The sequence below is a fragment of the Petaurus breviceps genome, unplaced genomic scaffold, assembly GCF_028583685.1.
Source record: "Petaurus breviceps papuanus isolate PSGF00001 unplaced genomic scaffold, PetGlider_PUasm1.0 98, whole genome shotgun sequence".
NCBI classification, from domain to species: Eukaryota; Metazoa; Chordata; class Mammalia; order Diprotodontia; family Petauridae; genus Petaurus; species Petaurus breviceps.
The window spans coordinates 56838388-56861413 of record NW_027187460.1 but is presented as its reverse complement, the minus strand read 5'-3'; the positions used below and the strand labels follow the sequence as shown (position 1 = coordinate 56861413).

The following is a 23026-nucleotide window of genomic DNA, read 5'->3' as shown; positions in this document are numbered from 1 at the left end:
TGAACTCAGGTCTTCTGGGCTCAGAATTTAGTTTGATTTTTGCAATATCATGAATGCTTCCCTAGGTACAACCATGTGCAAAGTTCAAAGATCTTGAACTTTCTGAGTCAATGTTCAAGTCTTTCAGGTAAGCCTTCCTCTGGCTACTCCTTATGTCATAGATGCCACCCTGGGTTCTTGGCCATTCTGCCAATCCAGCTCTTTCTGAGTTCAAATCTGGCCTCAGACACTTACTAGCAGTGTGACCCTGGGCAAGTCACTTAACCCTGTTTGCCTCAGTTTCTTCATCTGGAACATGAGCTGGCAAAGGAAATGACAAACCACTCCAGTATCAAGCTGGAAAATTTCCACATCTGGGCCCAGAAATAAACTTCACCCCTGGAATTTGAGGATCAATCAGCCTAGCTAAGCCCAGAGAGGCCCATTCATCAGATTAGCTGTAGAGGGATGAATGTTTTGACCATGGGAAAAAAGTAACAATAACAATAACAACAATCCTGACATTTGAGGGTCTGCTATAACACCTGAAGGGTTGGGATCTGAGATGGTGCAATGAGTGCCCACACTGATGAATCCTGTGTCTTTGGCATATAGGGAGTATCACCTTGGGGAAAAATCATCTTACTGTCTTCCACATTTACCAGAATCGCAGTGAAGCTGCATCTGTAGTCAGTTAAGCATGAGTAATAACATCTGTAGTCCCTGTCTGGCAATATTTTGCATTTTTATTAAAATGATCATTTCCCTGTAATTCAATGAATGAGGGTAGCTGAAATCCTCTTTCCTCTGATTAAAAAATATATATTATTTCTCCATGACTCATGTTTCAGGAAGGTCCAGTCTTTTCCTTGCAAACCCAGTATCTCAAAGGCCAAAGTACGGTCAGGGTTCAGATGGCTATGGCCCCAAAAATAAGAGGGACAATCCATCAATCTACGATAAAGACCAGAGAAGGAAGATGCTGAGATGGAGACGTGCCATATTCTGTAAGAGAAGTTCTTTAAAAACCCACTAACCATAGTTAGGCTTCCTTGTCTTCTAGAGACCTCATTCATGCTACAAGGTGACCTAGAGCCATGGTCCTGATGGGAATGAGGCCATTCTCTGGGTGTTATCAAGAGGCTGCCAAACTCAACTGGTATCAATGAAAAATAATCTATAAATAGGAACTATGCCACATAATTAAAGTTGTTGATAATGAAACAGGATGATGTTGTCATGACAACAGCAAAAAAAAAAAAGGATAGCAGCCCTTACGAAATTGAAGGGGGGCAGCGGAGGAAGAAGAGAGAACATTTGGAAGTTGCTCTCACACTCAGGAACTGAAGGGGTTTTGAAGGAAGACAATAAGCATTTGTTAAGGGCTTGTTATGTGCCAAGCGCTATGCTTTACAAATATTTCATTCGATCCCCACGAGAGCCCTCAGAGGTAGGTGTTATTATTATCCCTGTTTTATAGTTGAGGAAACTGAGGCAAAGATAGATCACATAGGTAGTGTTTTAAGTCTAGATCTGAATTGGGGTCTAGCTGATTTCAAGCCCAGTCCTCTATCTACTTCACCATCTATCTTCCTCCTTGGCTAATGGCCATAGATATTCCAACTCACTAGAAAAACATGTCCCTCCCCCTCCCTCATTCTAGTTTTCTTGAAATGGAAAACTTCTCATGGTATATAGAGTGCACTTAGGTGGACATAGCTTAAATTGTTCCTATTTTGTGGGTAACACTACAAGCATAAGGTCACTAGGAGATGGAATGGGTAGATAACTGAACTTGGAATCAGGAAGACCTGAATTTGAATCCTTTGTGAATTGTTTTTTGTTGTTTATAAATCTCTGGAAGGAGACATTATAGGCTCAGGTTCTTAGGTTGGGTTTATCACTTTTATGTGTCCACAGATGATAATTTTAACCTGTAAGTGACAGCATCCATGAGTCTCACAGGCCATCTCTGTGGGTTTCTGAGAGCATTATTGTGAAAAATATGTCTCATTTGAGTCTTCTTTTGTTATTTCTTGTCCCTATTCCAATGATACATTAGGGTTTAAGGTTCTGAAAATCAAGGCTGAAGGGCCCTATAACCTCAAAGACTTTGAACATACTTAGCATCATCTGCTCTATAATTAACTTAATTAACTTCTAACAGCTCTTCGTGATGAAGCACTGGAGTCACCAAGCTGTGCAAAAGAGAAAGCTGTGCCCTGGCTTTCCCTATAATAGAGGGAGCTAATTTTAATGCCCCTGTAGAAACTAATAGAAGACTTTTCTGGGAAAGGTTTAATCTACCCTGGTCTCTGAGCTACAGGCTGGAGGACAGGGGCTGTCTAGGCATGATCTCATGAAACTTACCACACCCTTCTCCCATAGGACGGACATTCGATCCTCAACTCCATTGACCCCATTAGGGATCTTGGTAAAATCATCTTTCCCAAGGGCTTTCTGGCAGGTGTTGAAAGTGCAGTGGTCTGTCCCTGTTGTGGTAAGATCATCACTGTAAAGAGACAAGACATGGGGATGAGAAGGCATAGAAACTAGGCCTTTCAAGACACATGTCCCAATGGCCCTACCCTCCTCCTGGGCTATTTTAAAAATAACCAAACTGGGAGCACTTGGCTTCACCAAGAACATAACTATCCATCTTTTAGTTCTGAATTTAGTTTTGAATTTTGTCTTTTTCTTTTGTATGTCACCCTTTCAGAAAGTCCCATTGGGAAAAGTACAATGCAATAGAAGGAACACTGGGGAGGAATTAGAATCCCTGCTCTCCTGCCTAACCTCTGTCCACTTTCAGTTGTATGATTTGGGGAAACTCATAAAAACTCTCTCCCCCCTAGCTTCTCCCCCTTAACTTGGCATAGTAATATCACTTTTGTCAACTTTATGGGATCAGTGCTTTCCAACTCTAAAATTTGGTAAGACTCTTTTTCCTATAAAAATAAAGCTCAAGCATCATCTTCTATATGTAGATTTTCTGGATTCTCCCCAACTGCCAGTGCTCTCCCTCCAAAACTACCTTATAGGGGCAGCTAGGTGGTGCAGTGAATACAGCACTGGCCCTGGAATCAGGAGGACCTGAGGTCAAATCTGACCTCAGACATTTGACAAACTTTCTAGCTGTGTGACCTTGGTCAAGTCACTTACCCCCCAATTACCCTGCCTTCCCCCTCCAAAAAGAAAAAAAAACAATTACCTTCTACCTAAAGTCTTTGTAAATACCTGCATTCACTCTCTTTATATTTATTCTGTATATATTTAGATGTATTCTTGTTGATCAAGCTAGATAATATTGTAAAGTGCTTAGGCTGACACATAGTAGACATTTAATAAATGCTTGTTTTCTTCACCCTTCCTTTCTTTGTTGTCTCTTCCATTGGAATGGAGACTTCTTTTGTATAGGAATTGTTTCATTCTTTGTTCATGCATCCCCAGTATCTAGTATGGTGCCTAGCACATAGTAAGCTCTTAATAAATACTAATTGATTGGTTGATAGATTGATTGTGGTAAGAATGAAATGAAAGAAAAATCTGTGTGAAAGCCCTGGCAAAACTCTAATGTAATATAAGGGATTAGTATTATTAGAAATGAAAAATTCAAACATATTTTAACAATTAAATACCACAAAGAGCTTTTAGCCCAAGGGTTCTTCATCTATGTGTGTATCATGGGCCCCTATGTACAGTAAAGCTGTATGGGAATGAGAATCTGAAGATCTTCCCTGCCCCTTGACCCCTTGATAGGCTTAAGCGCCTCTGAGAACCTTCCTTGATTTGAAAATATACTCTGTCCCCAATAGGCTGAATGTGGTCACATGGAGCCTGTGGTATGAGGCTTGTTTTTCAGGAATGCCCATACCTTGTTACTTTGTGATTGGGCAGTGGGTCAAGAGGGCTGTGACATTCTCTGAGCCAGGAGAAGGCTATATATGCCCTGAGGTGAGGTTTTTCTTTCGGGCTCACTTTGGGAAGAGTTGTGTGATTTGGCCAGATGAGACTCTGGGCAGCCATTGATCCCCCAGGCTTTGAAAACCCAGATGCTGGTGCTTCCCTCTTTGGCAACTAACTAGGTATGGATGTAATGGTCAGACAGCTGGAAGCCCCGTCTGCTGAATTGTGTTATTTTCTCTTGTAACTTCTGTTTGTATTCTCTGAAGTTCATGGTGCTGACTTTTCCCCCTGAACTAGGTAGATGATATATGTTTGATTGATTAAAGCAAGATTGTTATCCCATTTTGAGTTGCTTTACTTTAGAAAAGCAGATCAAAGAACCTGTACTAGCAGCCATCCTGGGTATTCTAGGGAGCTTGCTGCTACAAAAATCTAGGGAATCCTTCTTAGGATAATGTTTTAAAATAATTAAAGGAAATTCTAATTGTCAAACAACTAAGCAAAAACTAAGATATACATATTTTTTCCATTCAAGTTCACAAACCCCTGAAAGGGATCTTTGGACCTCAGGTTAAAAACCTCTGTCTAGGGGATAAAAGATTTTTTTAAACAATTGGGGTTAAGTAACTTGCTCAAGGTTACATGGCCAGTTATTTCTGGGTGTGGTGCTAAGTATCTGTGCCCGTATTCGATCCCAGGTCTCCCAACTCTGGGGCCGGTGCTCTTACTCACTGCACCACCTGGCCACCCCTGATAAAAGATTTTTTAAAAGGGACATGGAAACAAAATTAAAGAGGAGTAAGTTATTAATAAATCCTCTGAATGGGCAGCTAGATGGCACAGTGAATAGAGTACTGGCCCTGGAGTCAGGAGGAACTGAGTTCAAATCCAGCCTCAAACACTTAACACAAAACTAGCCATGTGACCTTGGGCAAATTACTTAACCTCAATTGCCCTGCCCTCCCTCCTCCAAAAAGAGAAAAAAACAAACAAAACAAAATAAATCCTCTGATTTCTTCTAATTCAGAGGGTGTATGAATACATCCGTCTAAGAATTCTTATAGGAGATCTTTTCCAGCCATGCTGATTTTCCAAACACCCTAAGGGCAAGTAAAACAGATGAAACCTGGGAGATTCAAGGGAGAGAAATAAAAGTGTCTGACCTATTGTAGTTGGAAAATATAGACACCTTCCAACCAACACCTGGTAGTCTAGGTAAGATTCTATAAAGAACTCATATAAGGGAAGGGAATAAGCATTTTATTAAGTATTATTCTGTGCTAGTCACTGTTCTAAGCACTGTACAAATATTATCTCATTTGATCCTCACAACAATCCTGGGAGATAAGTGCTATTATTTATTCCCATTTTACTAGTGAGGAAACTGAGGCAAATAATAGTCAAGTGACTTGCCTAGGGTCACACAGCTAGTAAGAGTCTAAGGTCAAATTTTAACTCAGGTGTTTCTCACTCCAGGGCCAGTGCTTTATCCAATGTACCACCTATCTGACTCTTAAGATCCTATAGAATGAAGTTTTTTGAGGAAGAATGTTTCATTTTTTGTTACATTCCCAGTACCCAGAACATAGTAGGTATTTAAATGCTTATAGAATTGAATTGAATATGGTCACATGATTTAGAGCTGGAAGGAGCATTAGAGATGTAGGTCAATCTCCTCATTTTGTTGTGAGGAAACTGAGACCCAGAGAGATCAAGGGATTTGACCAAGTCAGAAAGGCAATTAATAGAACAGTAAGGGTAGAATTTGAATTTGGTCCTTCTGAACTCTGAATCTTCCTTATTCCACCTTGCTGTCTTCCCTGCACTACTTTACATGGGCACTGTGTTCATGACCTCTGAAGAATGATTACTTAGCCAGTAGATTCATAAGGAAATCAGGTGTTGAAGGATCTGGTCTTAGAGGTGGTCCCATGACATGGTGGGCAGCGTGATTCCATTCTTTATTCCAATAATGAGTCCCGTCTGTTCCTAGACCAGCAGCTATAGGCTCCCCAAAGACCACCTTTCCTGTAAAGTACAAAGGCAAATATTAATGAGCAATTTCATTAGCACATAAATGTAGGATATGCAGTTCCTCTTTCCCTTAAGGAAACAAAAGGAGATGTGGGATTAAAGTTCATGTATGCATATGTCTGCTGCCTTTAACAGCTTCTGAGGAAGTACACTTCATAGCATGGGAGGTATAGAATTCTAATGGGTTACAACAACTTGGTTGTAAATGTTGTCACTCTTATTCAGACAGGCTCTCTCTGGAGAAGAAGGGTACTTGAAATTCAGTGAGAACTTCTCTTTAAAACATGAGCAGCCAACAACAGCTAAACTACTCAACACTAGCAAAAAAAGTATCATCCATTGATAATAAAATCCTAGCCAGGGATGTATGCTCAAACAGAAGTTCATGTCATACACAGATCCATACAAGAATTGTAGAAATAAAAGGGATCTCAGAGTCCAGCCCATACCTGCAAGGCATCTGAAAGGAGTAATACAGCAGGCAAGCGGTCACCCAGCTCCTACTTGTGGAGGAGGGGAAACTTACCACTTCCTAAGACAGGCCATGGCCATTTTGGACACTTCTTATTGTAAAGGGCACATAGGTGACTCAGTGGATAGGGCACCAGGCCTGGAGTCAGGAAGACTCACCTTGAATTCAAATCTAGCCTCAGACATTTACTAGCTGTGTGACCCTGGGCAAGTCACTTAACCCTGTTTGCCTCAGTTTCCTCATGTGTAAAATGATCTGAAAAAGAAAATGGCAAACCTCTCCAGTATCTCTTCCAAGAAAACCCCAAATGGGGTCATGAAGAGTCAGAAGTGACTGAAAAATAACTGAACAACAATCGTAGAGAAGTTTTCCCTGGCATTCAACCTAAACTCCCTTTTCTGCAATTTCCATTTATTCTTCTGGCCTTGCCTTCTGGGGCCAAACAGAACAAGCTTAAATCCCCTCCTCCAAGTGCTAGCTCTTGAAATATCTGAATAAAATTATGTCTCCTTTGGTTTTTCTCTTGCCAGGCTAAATATCCCCAGTGCCTTTAGCCTGTCCTCTGATGGCATTGACTCAAAGCCTTTCACTGTCCTGGTAGCTTTCCTCCAGATACTAACCATCTCATCAATGACCTTAAGTTGTGGTGCCCAGAATGGAATACAGTATTCCAAATGTGTCCCATTACAGCAGGACCCTGCAAGCTAGGTAGGGAGTGCAGTATAGTGGGAAAACCAAAACAAAACAAAACACAAATAAATGACTCTGTAGTCAAGGGTCCTAGATTCAAATCCTGCCTCTGATGTTTAGTGTGTGATCAACTCATAGGCAAGTACCTTAACTTTCCTGCTTTTAATAATAGCTAGTTTTGGGGGCGGCCAGGTAGCACAGTAAGAGCACTGGCCCCAGAGTCGGGATAACCTGGGATCGAATCCAGGCTCAGATTCTTAGCACCACACCCAGAAATAACTGGCCATGTAACCTTGAGCAAGTTACTTAACCCCAATTGCTTAAAAAAAATATAGCTAGTAGTAAATACTATAAAAGAGTGCATTAAGGTTTTCAAAGGGTTTTCCAAACATTATTTCATTTCATCCTCACAACAACCCTGGAAGGTAGGTGCTATTATTATCCCCATTTTCCAAGTGAAGAAATGGAGACTGTCAGAAGTTATGACTTATCCAGGGTTACCCAATGTCTAATGTAGGATCTGAACTCAGGTTTACCTGATTCCAGGTCCAATGCTCTATCCACTGTGCCACATAGCTTGCCTTCAGATTCCTTATCTACAAAATGAGGCTTTTGGACTAGATAGGCTCTGAGGTCCTTTCTAGTTCTGGAACTATTAGCCAGTGGTTATAACTTCCTTATTCTGCTTATCTTAAGGAAGTCAAGATTGCATTACATTTTTGACCATATGATACTATTGATTCATATTGTGTTTGCACTCCACTAAAATCCCTAGGGTTTTTTCAGACAAACTTCTGGGAGCACATAGAATGAAAGCTTATCAAAGACATAAAACTATTGGTAAAATAGTGAATTTTTATTTGGAATGCAGATCCTACTTCTGGTTAACGTTCATGGTTCTCAAATGGATGTTGGGTTGGCAAACTACCACTGTGTACAAAGCTGGCATTTTGCCTGTTTTTTTTTGTATGGACCTCTAGCTTAGTTTTTTTTTTACTAGTTTGCTGACCCCTGCACTAAATCCTCCAAGTAAAAGTAGAGTGAGGGTAATCTCCTATCCAACTGGCTTGACAAAATTAGTCCAACTGGTTTACCCAAATGCCAGTTTTAACTAATAGTAAGTGAAATCTGTGATTTTAGCAGTATGGAAAACTACTGACATAAGAACCCCTCCACCAATTTACCATGGCAAGCCCTCTATGACTCAGTAGATAAGTCAAAAGAAGTTGCTTGAAGGTTATAGAAATCAAATGACTTTAATTATAAATGTTAATTGATTGCTATTAACAAATATTTATTGACTGAAATGACTTGGCCATGGCTGTACAGCTATTAAGTATCACAGGTAGGATTTGAACTCAGGTTTTCCTGATGCCAAGCTTCGCATTCTATCTATTACATTAAAATTCTGTTGATTAATAGTAGCTAGCCAGAGTTCCTAGATAACTGAAAGCAGTTTCTTCTAGAAAGAACTGAAAGCAGATGTCTTCCAGCTGTCAAAATTGTTACTCATCTATGACAAATTCTTTTATGCTTTTAGGTCTGTTTCCTGTTCCATGCAAAGAAAATGATACCATTGACATCCTCTGTACTGTGTCTCAAAGGAGGAGGGTCACCAGAAGGGTAAAGAGCCTGGAAATCATGTCATCTCTCAAGTCTCTTCAAACTGTGATTCAGTGGTCTTTCTCTGGCTTGTTGAAGGAGTAGTCACCATTTTGAAAGGTAAGTATTGTTATTTTTTTAATATTTCTAAATTATTTATCTAGCTAATATTTGTAAATTCTGGATATAACCATCCTAACTCTTTCTTCCTGCCCCTAGAACTGAACACTCTCTTGTAATATAGAAAAACAGTAAAGAAAAAAAAATAGCCAGTACAATGACCATATCTGACTATACATGCAACATTCTGCCCCCACAGTCACCTAGGAGTCTTGATTTTTAACCTAAACTAAGGAGGAAGGTGCTACTGACTTCATAGAATCTCTTAGTTAATTAACATTAATTAAGCATTTACTATGTGCCAGGCTTTATACTAAAAACCAGGGCTGCAAAGAAAAGCTAAACAAAAGAAAGTAAACAAAAGCTCCAATTCCTTTTCTCAAAGTGTGAAAAAGAAAATATGAAGGCACATATGATATATACACAGAGTATGTGAAGGTAATCTGAAAGAGGAAGGCATTAGCAGCTGAAAGGACCAAGGCTTCCTACAGAATGTAAGATGTGAACTGAGTCTCAAAGGATGCCAGAGAGACTAAGAGGCAGAGGAGGGGAAGGAGAGCATTCGAGGCATGGGGGACAGCCAGTCCAAGGAACGAAGATGTGAGATAAGGTTTTTTTCCAGAACTGCAAGTAGGTCAATGTAGCTGGATTGTACAGTGTCTAGAGAAGAGAAAGGTATAAAAAAGCTGAATATGTTGGAAGGGGCCAGGTTATGAAGAATTTTAAATGCCAAACAGGAGAGTTTCATATTTGATCATATAGGTAAGAGGAAATCCCTGGAGCCATTTGAGCAGGGGAAAAATGTGGTCAGACTGAGACTTCAGAACCTTGGCAGCTGAGGAGAAGAGAACACATTGAAATGGATAGAGATTTGAGACAGGGAGATCAATTAAAAGGCATAATTGCAGTAGTCTCCATGATGGTTAATGGGGATTTGAATTGGGGTTGGGGCTGTATGAGTAGAGAGAAAGGGACATACATAAGAGATGTCACAAGAGTAGAAATGACAACATTTTCCAATGGGTTATATATGTGGGGTGAGTAGAGTCCAGGATGACTTTGTAGTTGTGAACTGGGGTGACTAGAAGGATTATGGTGCCCTCAACAGTGATAGGGAAGTTAGGTAGAGGGGAGGGTTTTGGGGGGAAAGATATTGAATTTAGTTTTGGACATATTAAGTTTAAGATGTCTTCCAGACATCCTGCTTCAGACGTCCAATAGGCAGTTAGACATGTGAGACTAGAGGTTAGGGCTGGATAAATAGATTTGAGAATAATCTGACTAGAGAAGATCATTGAATCCTTGGAAGACAGTGAGATTAAGCAAAATTAGCACAGAAGGAGAAAAGACAGAGGCTTGGGGAACACTCCCAGGTATTAGACACAACCTAGATGAAGATTCAGCAAAAGGAGATTGAGATATAGCAGTCAGACAGGAGAACCAGGAAAAAAACCAGTGACATGAAAACCTAGAGAGAAGCAAGTATCAAGGAGAAGAGGTTGACCAGCAGTGTCAGAGATTGCAAAGAAGTCAAGAGGGATGAAGACTGAGAAAAGGTCATTAGATTTGGCAGTTAAGAGATCACTGGTAACTTTAGAGAGGTAGTTTTAGTTGAATGGTGAAATCCGAAGGCAGACTACAGAAAATTTTAGAAGAGAGTGAGAGGAAATAAAGTGGAGGTATTCGTCGTAGGTGGTTTTTAAAAGAAATTTAGCCATAAAAAGAGAAGAAATAATGGACAATAGCTAGGAGGGATGGTTAGATGAAATGAGGGTATTTGTTAAAGATGGAGACATGGGTATGTTCGTAGGCAGCAAGAAATTGTTCTGTAGATAGAGACTGAAGATAAGAGAGAATGGGGGATGGATAGATTGGCAACTTTCTGGAGAAGACTGAGTAGAACAGGATCATTTGTGAATGTAGAGGGGTTTGACAGGGCAAGGAGAAAAGCCATCTCTTCATCTGAGACTAGAATGAAGGAGGAGATAGAGGAAATTGAGTGATATGAGATGAGGAGGAGGGAGAAAAAAAAAGAGGGAGTTTTTTTTATAAATGTCAATTTTTAGTGAATTATGAGATAAGGCCATTGGTTGAGAAGGTGGGAGGAAGGCATTTGGTAGGAGACTCAAGGAAAAACTTGTTTTGGAACAGCTACTGTGAAAAATGGGCTATTGAATCAACTAGGGAGGAATAGAATGTTTTTTTCTAACTTCATAGAAGGTAAAAGGACCACAATGTTTTACTCAGGTAGAAGAAATGTACTTGTACAGGACAAAGGGTTATGGATGTAAAAGAATCACCCTGATGTGTCCTTGCTATCACCCAAAGGAGGAGGCAAAAATTGTCTCTATTTTTTAAAATAAGTGCCCGATAACATGAGCAATGCCGAACTTAGTGACTTAATCTGCAATCTCTTCCCAAATTGCTAACTCAGTACTTTCAAGGGTGCTTTGTCACAGAGGAAAGATACTTATCACATGTTCCATTCAATCACTTGTCCTATCAAGGTAATAAAAGACTGTAGTTCCAAAAGTTCTACCATTTTAATAGCTATCAGCAGGAATTAAAAGGATCAGGTCCTGCCAGGATTCTTTTGAGATCTGATGACAGGTAATTTTCCCAGTCATCCTTCTTCGCATCTTAGAATTTCTTCTGCCACTTTTCGGAATGTGCAGCCAACTATCAGTTCCCTGAGTTAATGCTGAGGGTGGAGGTGGTGAGAGGTGTGTGTGTTGAGGCGGGGGGAGGGAATGAAACCTGCTGACAATTGGACATTTAGCCAAAATATCAACCTCCTTTCCTCAAAACCTTTACAAACACTAAACAACTGGGAAAATTTACTGATTTTTCCTATTTACCATCTGGGGTAAAAAAAACTTGTCAAAGGACCAAAAAAAAAAAAAAATCAGTCAGCAAAAGGGAAGAAAAGCAAAGGATTCCAATAAGTCTTAGATCAGACAATTAGGCCCTATATATAATCAAGAATTGATTGGGTGTGTATAAAGAAGGATGAGGAATTCAGGGTGGGAACTACCTATGGCACTTTCCATTTTCTTTTCCTTGGCAAAGCTATTGTGGAAGAATGGTGGCTTTGGAGTCAGAGAACATGGCATGGCATCCTAATTTTGCCTCTTCTACCTGATTGACCATGGCCAAGTCATTTTGGTTTCTGGGCTTCACTTTCATCATGTAGATATAGAATGAGAGGATTGTGCTAAGAGATTTGGAGTCCCTTCCAGCTCTAAATCTATGCCCCTTTGTATTTTTAATAATTTCTGTGCACTCCAGGGTATCTATTGCTGGGTTTGAGCACTTTCCATTCTAGTGCTCACTTACTAGGGAAAGCATTGGAGGATCAAACATATTCTATCCATTCTTACTTAGAGACAGGACCTGTAATTTCATTGGTAGAACAGACTCCTAACTAAGAAATTGCCTCTACCATGATAGATCAGCACCTGCCCTGAAGCTCAGTCTTAGAGGGCTACTGGGGCACTGATAGATTAAATGATTTGTCCAAGCTCACCCAGCCAGGATGTCAGAGACAATCATCTTGACTCCAAACCTTAAATCTCTAAGACCAACTCTCTATCAGCCATACCACACTGCTTCTATTTCACTGTACTATTGTCCTTGTTATACTAGCTACCCAGGTGGTTTCAGCAACTCTTGGGAAATAGATAGATATATCTTTATCATTAATCTCCTCCCACTATCTCAGCAAAGATCACATTTCCTTTAGAACATTATGTTTCTCTCTCTCTCTCTCTCTGTGTGTGTGTGTGTGTGTGTGTGTGTGTGTGTCTGTGTCTCTCTGTCTCTGTCTCTGTTTCTCTGTGTGTGTCTCTCTCTCTGTCTCTGTGTCTCTCTGTTCCCTCTGATCAGGATAGGAAAAGGCCCACATTTAAAAAGATGTTTTTTTTTTCCCTTTTAAAAGCATATGGATAGGTACTCTTCTGGAGCTGTTTTGGTTTCAAGGGACACATTTATAAAGTACAGAGGGAAAAGATATATGAAATGTGTAGGTCTGGGGAAAAATACAAACTAAAAGAGGACATACTTAAAGATGGATTAAAAAATATATATAACTTCCTTTTTCAAAAAAAGATTAAAATGTTAAGAAATAGTTGATTGCTTAAAATCCAATGACACAGGGTAAATTAGATATGAAAGAAAGTTTGTGTTATGTAAGCGAAGGCTGAGAACCAAATCATCACTGAAGCAACACACGTTGATTATATCCACAAAGTTTAAGTCCTAAGAGTTAATTCACTCCACTTGGGTAAACAGCTTATTCCCAGAGCAATGACTGCCAGAGGGGAGAGAATACTGCTGCAGAGGCCCACACCACCGTTGCTTGTCACCACTGCAATGTTCCCAAGAAAGTGAGAGAAAAGGTTGCAAAGAGTTTGGTTGAAATGGAAGACTAGGGAAATTGAAAACTTTTTTTAGGGCAATTATCATTACTACTTTGTGACATAAGTGAGAAGAAGTGATTTGGAATAAAAAGAATAGATCTAATGTATATATCAGATAATGTATTATTTAGTATAATGCATATGGCAGAAAGGATATTTGAGAAAGTTCACATGAAATCTACAACCAAGCCCTAAAAGAATGAAAGGTAATGTGAGTGAATAAAAGTTAGAGTTGTGTACACAACAGGTGCTTAATAAATGCCTGTAGATTGAATTGAATAACCCTATGTAAACATGTTAGAGGTTCATCATGAGAGGAGGAAGACCATAATAAGCAGGGATCCCATAGGGCAGAGGTTAGATTTCTAATGCAAACCCCCACTCTGGAAGCTCAGTAAGTAAAAGAAAGGAGATTTAATGAAGTCATATAAATGCTAGTCACATTGAGAAGCATAGGGGAGGAATTGAAAGACAGTCATGCCACTTTCCAGTATTTTAGTAGAAAGAGGAAAAACAAGATATACACATTAACCACAGTTATTGCGCAAAACAATTGTCAATTAGGTCATGCTCCCATCTGGATTTAAAGCCACAGGCCTCTCTAGAACTTGACTTCTACAATGGATGAGATCAGGTGGGCTGCCAGGCCAAGATTCCCCTAGATTAGTCTTCTGTTGGCATCATAATCCAATTTTCCTTAGCCATCTTTGAATTGTTGGCATCATAATCCAATTTTCCTTAGCCATCTTTGAATTTAAGCACCAGGATCAGGTATCAATGCTACTTCTGACAGTCTTCTAAGAGAAATTATGGTGATGTGGAAAGAATGCTGAATTTAAAGTCAGAGGTCCCAGGTTCAAATCCTGATTTTTCTACTTATTAACTGTGTCACCTTGAGCAAATCACTTAACACCCATGGACCTCAGTTTCCTCATCTGTAAAACCAGGGGTTGGACTAGACAACTTCCAATGTTAGTTGCAATTCTTGGTCAATCTCTTGTGATTTGAGAATCAGAAGGGGATTCAGTGGTTTCCCAGGATGATAAACGAAAATAGCGATAAAAATATATAAACATATTATATATAACATACTCAATAAACTTTTTTTTTTTTGCTTTTGGGAGGGCAATTGGGGTTAAGTGACTTGCCCAAGGTCACACGGCAAGTTTTTGTGTATTAAGTGTCAGAGGCCAGATTTGAACTCAGGTCCTCCTGACTCCAAGGCCAGTGTTCTATCCACTTTGCCACCTAGCCACCCCAATAAACTTTCTATCTAGCCTTGACTTGAGGACATTCAGTCAGGGAACACCTATTGCCTGCCAAGATATCCTCCCCTTCCACTTTTTTAATTGTTTCTTTTGGGGAGGGAGGCTTATGCCAAACCTTCTTTGATGTGGGAAATTGATGAGATATGGTTCTTCTCCTTGTTGTGATTTCAGGGTCAGGCATAAAACAAAAATACTACTTTCTGTAAGACCCCCAAAGGGGCAAATTGGAGCAGTAGCATTTGATGGATTGGAGTCAACAGTCTCATTCGCATTTTCCTCTGTCTGCCACAGTTAAAAGCTAAAATAACTGAGGTACCAGCAAAAAAAAGACCAAAATACCTGCTCAGACAAGGTTTTCTCAGCACTGCTGGCCGATTCCACCTTGAACTTTTCTGGCTCTCCTTGCAAGGTTGCAAATAGACATTCAGCCACACACTCAGGCTGAGTAACCATTTACGTTAGACAAGGAGGAAAGAAAACCACTGACATTTATTTTATATCCTTTGTGCCTCTTAGGAGGGAAGATGAGTGGGTGAAAATGTTTGTGGGCTGACAAAGTTCTGTTCTGATTTTTCAGGCTAAGCTGTTCCCTCTCTGAATGAGAAGACTATTCATAAATATGTATCGTTGTGCCACAGATTCAGAGAGAATGTTAAGATGACCTGTCTTCTGGGTCAATGAACATGGCCAAAATGAGCTAATGTTTTGTCCAACATGCCTTTCCACATTGTACTTGCATAGCTAGCATTTAGCACTTATAAAATGCTTTCAGTTTTGCAAAAATAAAACAAGATTAAAAAAAAACCCTTTACATAGATTATCTTATTTCATTCTCCCAGAAACCATGTGAGGGAGGGAGGGAAGGGAAGAAGTAAGCACCTACTACGTACTAAGCACTACACTGAGCACTTTTTACCAATATTATCTCATTTGATTCCTAACAACAACCCTATGAGGGAGTGCTATTATTATTCTCATCTTACAATTTAGGTAATTGGGGAAGTGTCTGAGGCTAAATTGGAACTCATCTTCCTGGTTTCTAGCCCAGAGCTCTATGCACTGAGCTACCTAGTTTCTCTCATGAAAAGAAATGGAAGCTGGGAGAGATTAAAAGACTTATCCAGGGGCACTCAGTCAGTACATGCCTAAGGGAAGATTTGAACTGAGGTCTATCCTGACTTTAAATCTAGCTCCCTATCCACTATGCAACAAAGACACCACCCTCTGCAGTGATTATATGACAAACCATTTTCAGTCCTTCTCCTCTACCCTTTTCAGACCCTTGATCTGTCTTTGCTCAAAATCAAATGGTAATGGGGTAACTCTGATTGCCTCATAGCAAGTTCATCCAATTCAAGAAATATCTATCAAACATCTAGTATGCTCAAAGCATAGGAAAGAAAAACAAGGAAAATACAGCTAGGGGCAATTATCAAAGTCTTATGGAGGAGATGGTGCCTGAGCTAAGCCTTGAAACAAACCAAGGATCCAGGGAGGCAGAGATAAGGATGGAGTAAGTACCTTTTAGACAGGTGGGGGGGAGATGGTTTGATGGCTTACGTACATGCACAGAGGGAAGACAGCATGCTGAGTCTGGGGAACAGATAGAACACAGATAAAGTTCATGAAAGAGAATTGTATGAACTAAGGCTTTTATAAAGGTAAGGAGTGGTCAGCTTGTGGAAGATCTTAAGTATCTGGTTAAGGGACTGGGTTTTTTGTTGTTTGGGGATTTTTGTTTGTTTGTTTTACTTTCCTATAGGCAATAGAAAACCACTGAGGAAAATTCAAATGGGAACGTGACATGCCTTCAAAAGCATATGTTGTCAGCCACGTGGTGCATGAATGGGAAGGGAAGAAATTGGAATTGGAGACCAGATAAAGGGCTATCATACTAGTCCAAGAAAGAAGTGATTGATAGGAGCATGAACTAGGGGAGACCTTGAGTGAGGGGACATGGGCATGGACAGAGAGATATCGAGAAGGTAGAATTGACAAGACTTGGCAACTACATGGATGAGACTGGGCTGAGGGAGAGTAAAGAATCCAGGGTAACTGAGGTTATGAACATGGATGTCTGGGTGATGACAACCTCAACAAAAAAAATAGGGAAATTTGGGAAAGCTATAGGTATGCTGCTGTTATTTCCAATTATTAAAGAGTTGGCATCATTTGCAGTCTATTGATGCATCTTTAAAAATGTTTTATATGCCCCCACCCCAATCCTGCCCCAGTATTGCATCTCCGTCAGACATTACCATGACTTAGCACCTGCTGCCTAACTACAACTACCTTATATTTGGGGGGGGGGAGGGAACATTTTTCGTGGTCCATATTTAGGTTTAATAATTTTCTTGCCTTTGTCCTATATTCTAAAAACCTTTCTTGGACTTCTGTTAGATTCCAAATGGAATTTTGTCCCAGGAAAGGGGAAAAAATAAAAGATCAAGAAACTGCTTCCTGACAGCACTGTCAAAACCTCAGCTTGCCAGTGGGTTAAGTCTGGACATTTCTGCTGATTTTACTGTTTCTTAAATGATATTCTGACATTGTGGACCTGACAGAGGGTGGTATGTGGTACATGACTTGCAAAGGTAAGTAATTATAGAATGACTAATTCCATAATGCTGGCAACAGAGCCATCTGGTGGAAAAATTCAACCTTACACCTCTAAAAACTAGACCCTGAAAAAAGGGAGTCTCCTTAATCCATTAAAATCTGAGAATGCCAAGTGCTGCTGATGGGAACATGGTAACCACGAGGGTTTTTAGAGAGGCATTGTTCTCCCCTGTAGATAGGATGGCGCGTTCTCATAAAACATGACACTGGCAGGATGAAATGAAGAATAAAAAAGTCCCTTTGTTTGAGCTCTTCTATTGTCCCCTTTCAATCAAATCGAAGCTAATATTATAAATTTTTTTTTACTTAATAAAAATTTATCTTCTCCACCTCTCTCACTGAGGAAAAAGAAAAGAAAAGAAAAACAAAGCCCCTGTAACACACATGCATATAGTCAAGCAAAGCAAATTTCCTCTTTGGCCACATCCAAAAATTGTATGTCTCATTCAGCACTCCAATTCTATCATGTCTCTGTTAGGAGATGAGTGTTGTATGTCTTTTGAAATCCAAAGAGGCTAATTCTGACAATCATTTTTACCATTCCCCAGCCTCCTCAGGTTTAGTTATGGCATGGAGGTGACCCCAATCCTCTCAAAGGCTACAGGTGCAGGACACAAGCTGGAACAGAAATCAAGAGTGTTGGGCTTGGAAGCAGGGTGTCCTGAGTTTGAATCCTGCCTCAGTCACTTACTACCGGTAGCTGTATGTCCCTGGGCATATTACTCATGCTTTCTCAGTCTCAGTTTCATTATGTATAAAGTGGAAATAATAATAGAACCACCTACCCTGACAGGGCTGTTTTGAGAATTAAATGAAACAACATAAGTCAAATTCTCTGCAAATGTTAAATTGCTGTATGTTAGCTATTGTTGTTTGTTATTATGCACGAGGGATCACCAGCTCAAAAGCCTGGGAGAATGAGAGTGCATCGACATAAGGGATTCTTTTATTCTTTGTATTTATAGCCTTAGCATCTAGGAGAATATCTGGCTTATAGTAAACACTTAATAAATACTTGCTGACAATGTGATTAATAGAAGGCGCAGTGTCACATGCATAAGGAACAGAAAGAAAGCTGTTTTGGCTGGACAGTGAAGAGTAAAAGAGGTAAATTTGGACTAGGTAGTGAAAGGTTTTAAAGGAAAAACATTTAAAGCTAGAGGAATGCTCAAAAAAATCTAGGTCACCACGGATCGCAATGGGGGCTACCATCCATACCAGTGAAGGAACTACTTTTGCTGATAAATGAACGTCGTTCTCAACCCCTCACTCAACCTACATACCTAATCAGTTCTTTTATCATTTCTACCTCCAAAACCCCCACACTGGTCACCTTTTCTCTCCTCGTGGTACATCGCCCTATTCCAGGCCCTCATCACTCTCACTCACCTAGATTATTGCCGTACCTTTCTAATTAATTGGTCCTCTTGCTTCAGATTGCTTCTCCACTTCAATCTATAGAGCTGCCAAAGTGATTTTCCTAAGGCACGGGGTCTGACCAAATCTTCCCCTACTCAGTAAGCTCCAGGGACTTCTATTATGTCTAGGATCAAATAAAAACTCCTCTGTTTGGCCTTAAAAGCTCTTCACGACCTGGTCCAATTTTATCTGTGTAGTCTTCCTACATACTACTCCCTTTCCATGCATTCTACAGTCCAATTATACAGCCTTGCTGTTGCTCACACACAACCCTCCATCTCTGTTCTCTGTGCCTTTGCACTAACTGCACCTCCCCCCCATACCTAGAATGCCCTCACTTTCTCATCTCCACCTTTTGGAACCCCTGACTTCTGTCAGGACTCACCTCAAGTGCCATCTTTTACAAGAGCTCTTTCCCACCCACTCCCCAACTGCTAGAGTCCACCCCTCTAAAGTTATCTTTCATCTACTCTGTAGGTATCCTGTATAGACCTATTTATATACATGTGGACTCTACCATTAGAAAGTAAGCTCCCTGAAGGTAGGGATTTTTTCAATTTTTCCTTGTATCACCAGGGCTTAGTATAGTGCCTAGAACATAGTAAGTACTTTTAAAAAATGTCTGTTGATTGATTGCTAGTTATGTGACCTTTGACAGATTATTTAATCTCTTTTGGTCTGTTTTCTGATTTGTAACATAGGAATAAGCCTGGTATGGTTAGTCCAGGGGGCTATTGTAAGGACCAAATGAGATGACGAAAGTCAAATGTTTCACAAGTCTTAAAGTGGTATTTAGACATCAACTTTAAAGCTTGTTGACTGAATCTGAAATTCAATTCGAATTGAAATTTGAATTTGAAATAAGGATGGTACCTTCTCTCCTTGCATCAGCTATGACCTTAGCTGATGACTTGCTCATCACGTGGACAACATAGAGTGGGCAGTTCACAGCATTAGCTATGGTGATGGCTCTCAGAGTGGCTTCCGCCTCTACAGCTTCTGGACGACACAACTCATGGCCCTCAGGACCTGTTATCCCCAGGGCCAACATCTTCTTTGCCCCCTGGAAATTGATCATTGAGAATGCACACACATGAAAAACCAGATGCACTCAAGATACCAAAGCATTCAATGAATTGAGTAAAAATTTATTGTTCCCACTAAGGTCTTATACAAGAGAGAAAAAGAGAGAAATTGTCTTTATACTAATTTATAGTTAAAATACTTGATTTGATCAACTGAAAAAAAATTCTAATGAGAATTAATGCTAATTAGGTTTTTCATAGAAAACCAGTCAAAATTAGTAATAAAAAGTTAATAGGGATAAAATATGCAGGATCATTATTGATTCAGAATGAGCAATGCTAACATTATCCCTAGCCCTAATATGCATTCCTCTTTTAAGAGTCTCATGATCAGTGTATTAAGAAGTTTCCAAAGTGCAGACACTAGACACACTAGACATCCAACATAAGGTCTAAGAGAAAAATGTTGCTGGACTGATTCCAGAATGTGTCCTGCCTAAAATTTTAGTACAATTTTTACCCTAATTACATAACATGTTAAAGGTAGCTTTTTAATGAATAGAGAACTGGGCTTGGAGTTCGAAAGATCTGTCTCCAAATCCCACCTTGTAATCTCTACTATTTACCAGGGTTCCTCCCTTTCCCTGTAAGATGGGTTAGGCTAATTTTTCCCTAAAAGGCAACAAATCTGTTCCTGGGACTTAACTAGCCATGGAGGGGGACTAAATATCAAGCTTCATGTATCTTGATACAGCTTCCTAGTAGCCTCTAACCATATTGATAATGGGTAGCTAGGTGTTACAGTGAATAGAATGCCTGGCCTAGAGTCAGGAACACTCATCTTCTCAAGTTCAAATCTGGCTTCAGACACTTATTAGCTGTGTGACCCTGGGCAAATCACTTAACTCTGCCTCAGTTTCCTGATTTGTAAAATGAACTGGAGAAGGAAATGGAAAACCACTCTGGTATCTTTACCAAGGAAAGTCCAAATGAGAACAGTAAGGCATGATTAAAAATAGCCATATTGATGTAACTTCCTGGTCACCTAAGAACATAAAAAGGTCCATCAATGCATGGTCAGGGACCTTCAGACTTGGCAGATATCTTAAGAATTACCACAACCTGCCTTCCCTGATGACTAGGTTCATTTAGCCATTTTTACCAAAGCTAACTGCCTTGATGATTGTCCTTTTCATGATTTCCTCCTGACGTTGCATCTGAAATAACAGGGTACTGACTTGGGTCAGACCCTCCTTAACAACTCATATATATATCTGCTATGTGACCTTGAGTCACAATTAACCCAAAAATACCCCAGGAAGCTCTTGAAGACAGATTCAATGGCAGTATGCATTGGTGGAACTTACTTAAAAGTAAAAGACCACTCAACATGCAGTGGGTGCTATTTACTTAATTATAAAGCATAGACACATAGTATAGTGGATAGAGAGCTAGCTTCAGAATTAAGAAGTCCTGCCTCTGACACATAGTAGGCTTCTTCTCCCCAGGCAAGTAAATTTACTTAGTAACTTAGAAAACTTTTCTTCATATTTAAAAGTCTTTCTCCTGGATACCTGCATATTTTTTTAGTTTCTAATTTAGTTTAATTTCTAATTTAGTTTCTAATTTCTAAATTGCTATATTTAACCACTTGTCTTGAAATTTAAAATGTCAAAAATGACATGAACCATTCGAAATATTTGTTGGTGTTGTTTTTCCTGCTGGTGAGCTGTGGTTTCTCTCAATCAACAAAGCATTTTCTGTATTCAGAAGCTCTTGTATCATTTCCTGTAATCTAGTGTTTGATTTTTGTTTTGTTTTTACCTTGTCACTTTCTTCTGGGAGGCCTATAATTCTCAAGTTATCTCTGTGAATCTTTTCTTAAGTGGAAGTTGCTTTGACTTGTACACTGTAAAATTTATGTATTTTTTAAAAAAGCTATTACCTTTTGCTTCTCTTTTATCAATATTTCTTCCACTTCAGTATTTTTGTGTTTCAAATCTGTTTTTTCCCGTCAGTCCTCTCTTTCAGAGCCTCCAATTCTTTGGGGAGAGCCTTCACTATGTATTCAATTTTTCCTATCCTATTATTCATGTTTTTTTTAATCTGTATTGACACTCAGATTTCTGACCTAAAATCATTCCTAACTTCACATTTTTAACATTTTTGCTTCTGTTTTGAATTATTCTGGAGTTGCTTAATGTTGTTCCAAGATTTCTTAGTAGTCTCCAGGATTATAGTTTTCCTTGGGGCTATCCTGGTTCATTTTCTGACATTCTATGTTAAAAGATTTTAGGTTTCCCTTTGAAGCTTTATTAATTCTTTCTTCTGTTTCTAATATCCTGTATGCATCTTTATTTGTTTATTCACTAGGTTTTTATTCAGCCTTTCTTTCTCAATATTTTGGTGTTTCAGCCATTCTCTGGTGTTCCCAGATTAAGGAATCTTCCTCACTATTTGGTCTCTGTACCTTCCACCGCTGCACAGCTGACTGAGGCTGGATTACTTGGCCCCCTCAGTCTCCTCACTTTAGGGTTTCTGGAATTGAATAAACCAGGTTCCTGCCTTGAATACATTTTTGGGAAAGAGAGAACGATTCCCAACTGAGTTTCTAGTCCCTTTTCTCTCATATTTCAGGATTGTTTACTTTCAGCTTCTGGCTGACAGGGTTGCATTCATCTTCTACCCTGTCTACATCTTTCTCTCTTCTCCTCCTCCAGTCTGTTTTTCTCATTTTTCTTTCATGTAGATAGATAAAAGCAGAGTTTTTTGTCTTTGGTGGGTATAAGCAAGTTTGGACATAGTTAGTACCACGGGGTCCCAATACCTTGGCCTTGAGTCCACAGGCTGCAAGACTATCTGTACTATATTAGACACATGAAGTCTGTTGGCAATATAGATCTAAATGAGACCTCTTTGTCTTAAAGTTCTCTGGTGTTTATTATTGGGCTTTTTATCTTCTGAGGGTCTGTCTTCTTATCTTGTGGATTCTATTATAGGTATTCTTTTAAAAGGTTCACATCTTTAAAGGTTGTTTCTTTTTTTGTTTTGTATTTGTTTAAAATTTTAAAAGTTGCAAATAAAAAATTATATATATCTAGTCATGTGATCCATAACTCTGTGAGGTAAGCAATGCTTAAAAACCTAGCCTCACCAAGCTGCTTACCCAGTCAGCCAACTGTCATAGGCAGCACCTGAACCCAGGTCTCTCTTAACAATAAGCCTAGTTCTCTTTTCTCTAAGACAGGAGTTTGTGTCATGGGTAGCCTGATGAAGTTTATGAATCCTTTCTCAAAATGTTTTTAAATGCATAAAATAAAATGCTAGGGTTACAAAAGAAACTATTATGTTGAAAACCTGCTTTAAGGCTAAGATGAGGATCCTAAAGTTTTTGAAACCATGGACCCCTAAGGTAATATAGCATTGTAAATAATATGAGAAATAGAGTTCTCCCAGTCTCCAGAGTACATTTTA

The 23026-nt window shown here is 39.5% G+C and overlaps 1 protein-coding gene across 4 annotated transcripts in view; it reads right to left on the bottom strand.

Moving 5' to 3' along the window:
- The window catches only part of DPYS (dihydropyrimidinase), a 116170-nt gene that overhangs the window by 64709 nt on the left and 28435 nt on the right, over positions 1-23026 (bottom strand). For all 4 annotated transcript variants that reach the window (XM_069080920.1, XM_069080918.1, XM_069080919.1 and 1 more), the window contains exons 4-6: positions 19401-19590; positions 5757-5913; positions 2350-2491 (exon numbers count right to left, since the gene is read on the bottom strand). In XM_069080920.1, coding sequence (XP_068937021.1) covers positions 2350-2491; positions 5757-5913; positions 19401-19590 — 489 coding nt within the window. The remainder of the gene's footprint in view (positions 1-2349; positions 2492-5756; positions 5914-19400; positions 19591-23026) is intronic.